The sequence below is a fragment of the Octopus bimaculoides genome, chromosome 17 (genome assembly GCF_001194135.2).
Source record: "Octopus bimaculoides isolate UCB-OBI-ISO-001 chromosome 17, ASM119413v2, whole genome shotgun sequence".
Lineage (NCBI taxonomy): Eukaryota > Metazoa > Mollusca > Cephalopoda > Octopoda > Octopodidae > Octopus > Octopus bimaculoides.
In genome coordinates, this window is record NC_068997.1 from 294,586 (window position 1) to 296,611 (window position 2,026).

General features: G+C 32.1%; 1 protein-coding gene across 5 annotated transcripts in view; it reads right to left on the reverse strand.

The window, feature by feature from the left end:
* Window positions 1-2,026, reverse strand: part of LOC106869328 (uncharacterized) — a 70,013-nt gene that overhangs the window by 58,483 nt on the left and 9,504 nt on the right. For 4 of the 5 annotated variants that reach the window (XM_052974153.1, XM_014915036.2, XM_014915037.2 and 1 more), the window contains exon 2: window positions 1,444-1,462. Coding sequence is in view for 1 of the 5 variants with exons in the window: in XM_014915033.2 (XP_014770519.1) it covers window positions 444-1,391 (948 nt within the window). In the remaining 4 variants the exon portion in view is untranslated. Of the gene's footprint in view, window positions 1-30; window positions 1,463-2,026 lie in introns of those variants that run through there. The other variant, XM_014915033.2, reaches the window with a different exon arrangement.

A 2,026-nucleotide genomic window follows, 5' to 3' on the forward strand; every position in this document is an offset into this window, starting at 1 on the left:
ATATATGTATATTATGTGTATATATATATATATATAAATTTCCAATTTTTATGCATGAAAAATGAGGGCTTTCTGTCAAAACAATGACCAGGTAATGCTCATACTGGCGAATATATTCTGTAAACGAGACAGTAAATGTATGCAAGGCTTTCTTAAAATTCAACATGTATATCTCGGCCGTTGCTGTTCCTATAAGTTCTGACTGGGGCTCGTTTATCTGTTTGGAACATATTCGATTTTTATTGGAAAAATTCAAATAATTATAAAGGTAAGATAGCATACTTACGTACGTACAAACAAACAAACAAACAAACAAACAAGCAAGCAAACAAACATACATACATACATACATACATACATACATACATACATTCATACATACACACATACATACACACATACATACATAAACACATACATGCATAAATAAATGTTTAAAATGTTTAAGATTCCTTTTCTCGAGGAGTTAACTCGATATCATCTTTTGTATCTTCTTGTTTCGCATTTCCTTTCGTCATTTTTTTCCATATACTCTGCCGTATTGAGGAATCACAGAGCCAGAAAAACGGTAACAATACACTGGCTATCATGTATATAAAGTCAACAAGGTTGTACAAATTCATCAGTTGTGAGTGAATATACACAAACATAACAATAGATGCTGATATGGAAATCACGTCAAGAACTGTCAGGAACAAAGCTATGATTGTTTGGGCTGCCAGAGTGTTGAAAGTCAGCATTAAGGGTTCTTCTCGTTTAGCCGCTATATATAGCTGGAGAATGACACAGATGATCAGTAAACAGTCAAAGAATAGAGCAAACCCGAGCTGGTACCATATAAGGGAGACATGAATGTAAAGAAGGCAGAAATTTAAATCTTTTTCTGACGTTCCTGAGTAGATGGAAATTGTTTGGGTGAAGAGGATACCCCAAAGAACAGCAAGAAAAATTGCCTGAAAGGTGAGAAATTTTTGCTTCTCATGTAGTTTCGGCTTAAAATATTGCACTATAACATCAATACAGATCGGAAGTATGAAACAGCGTGTTCCATCTTTAAACACGGTATACATGGTATGGATGAAAACGCAGCTACTATGCGACATCTTTTCATGGATGTGAATATGAACATTGTAAAAATAATAGAACAATCCAAAGAAGGTGTAGTTAAGTAAATAATTCAGCAGTGGTAATGAATAGCATTTCCTGTAAGTTTTTTTGTCTTGGTTTACGACACACAAGAGAAATCCGTTATAAAGGAACATAATAGTTGCACAAACACAAGCAACCGCGTCCTTCCAAAAATATGATATTTCCTGTAATTCGACTTCAGTAAAATTCATACTAATGTTACTAAAGTTTCCATAATCAAAAACAAATGACAGGTTTTCCATTTTGTTAATTCTTTTACTAAATAAAACAAACAATTACAAAAAACGTGCTTACCGAAGGACAGTTTTCAGGCCTGTAAGAAAAATAAATATTTGTCAAATAAGATTTCTTAAAACCATTGAAATATCATCTAGATAATAACAAGACAATCAACAAAATGTGCAGTAGCTCTTTCCATATGTTACCACTCGATTAATAGACACTTTGAGGTCAACATGAACATCAATACGATTGTTTTGAACCTGCAAAATGGACATCTTCTTTAGCGTCTTCAGTTTCTTGAAATATATTCTGTTTTATGTGATTAATCACTCATTACACATACCGGTTTGGAGTTAAATATTCTTAAATATGTAAACTGCAATTGTAAGATTTCTTCTGGCTCCAGGTTAAACATCTTTTTGGAGGTATGTTAAGTTAGTATTAACATATTTAAATACAGGATGCTTCAGAAGAACTAAAATACGCTGTTAGAACATAAAAACGTTATTAACTAATGATTCAAACTTGAAATGTAAAAGGTACTTAACTACAAATTGCAGGATATGTAATTGTGAGTGGATTTGGTATATGGAAACTGGAAGAAGCTCGTCGTATATATATATATATATATATATATATATATATATATACATAT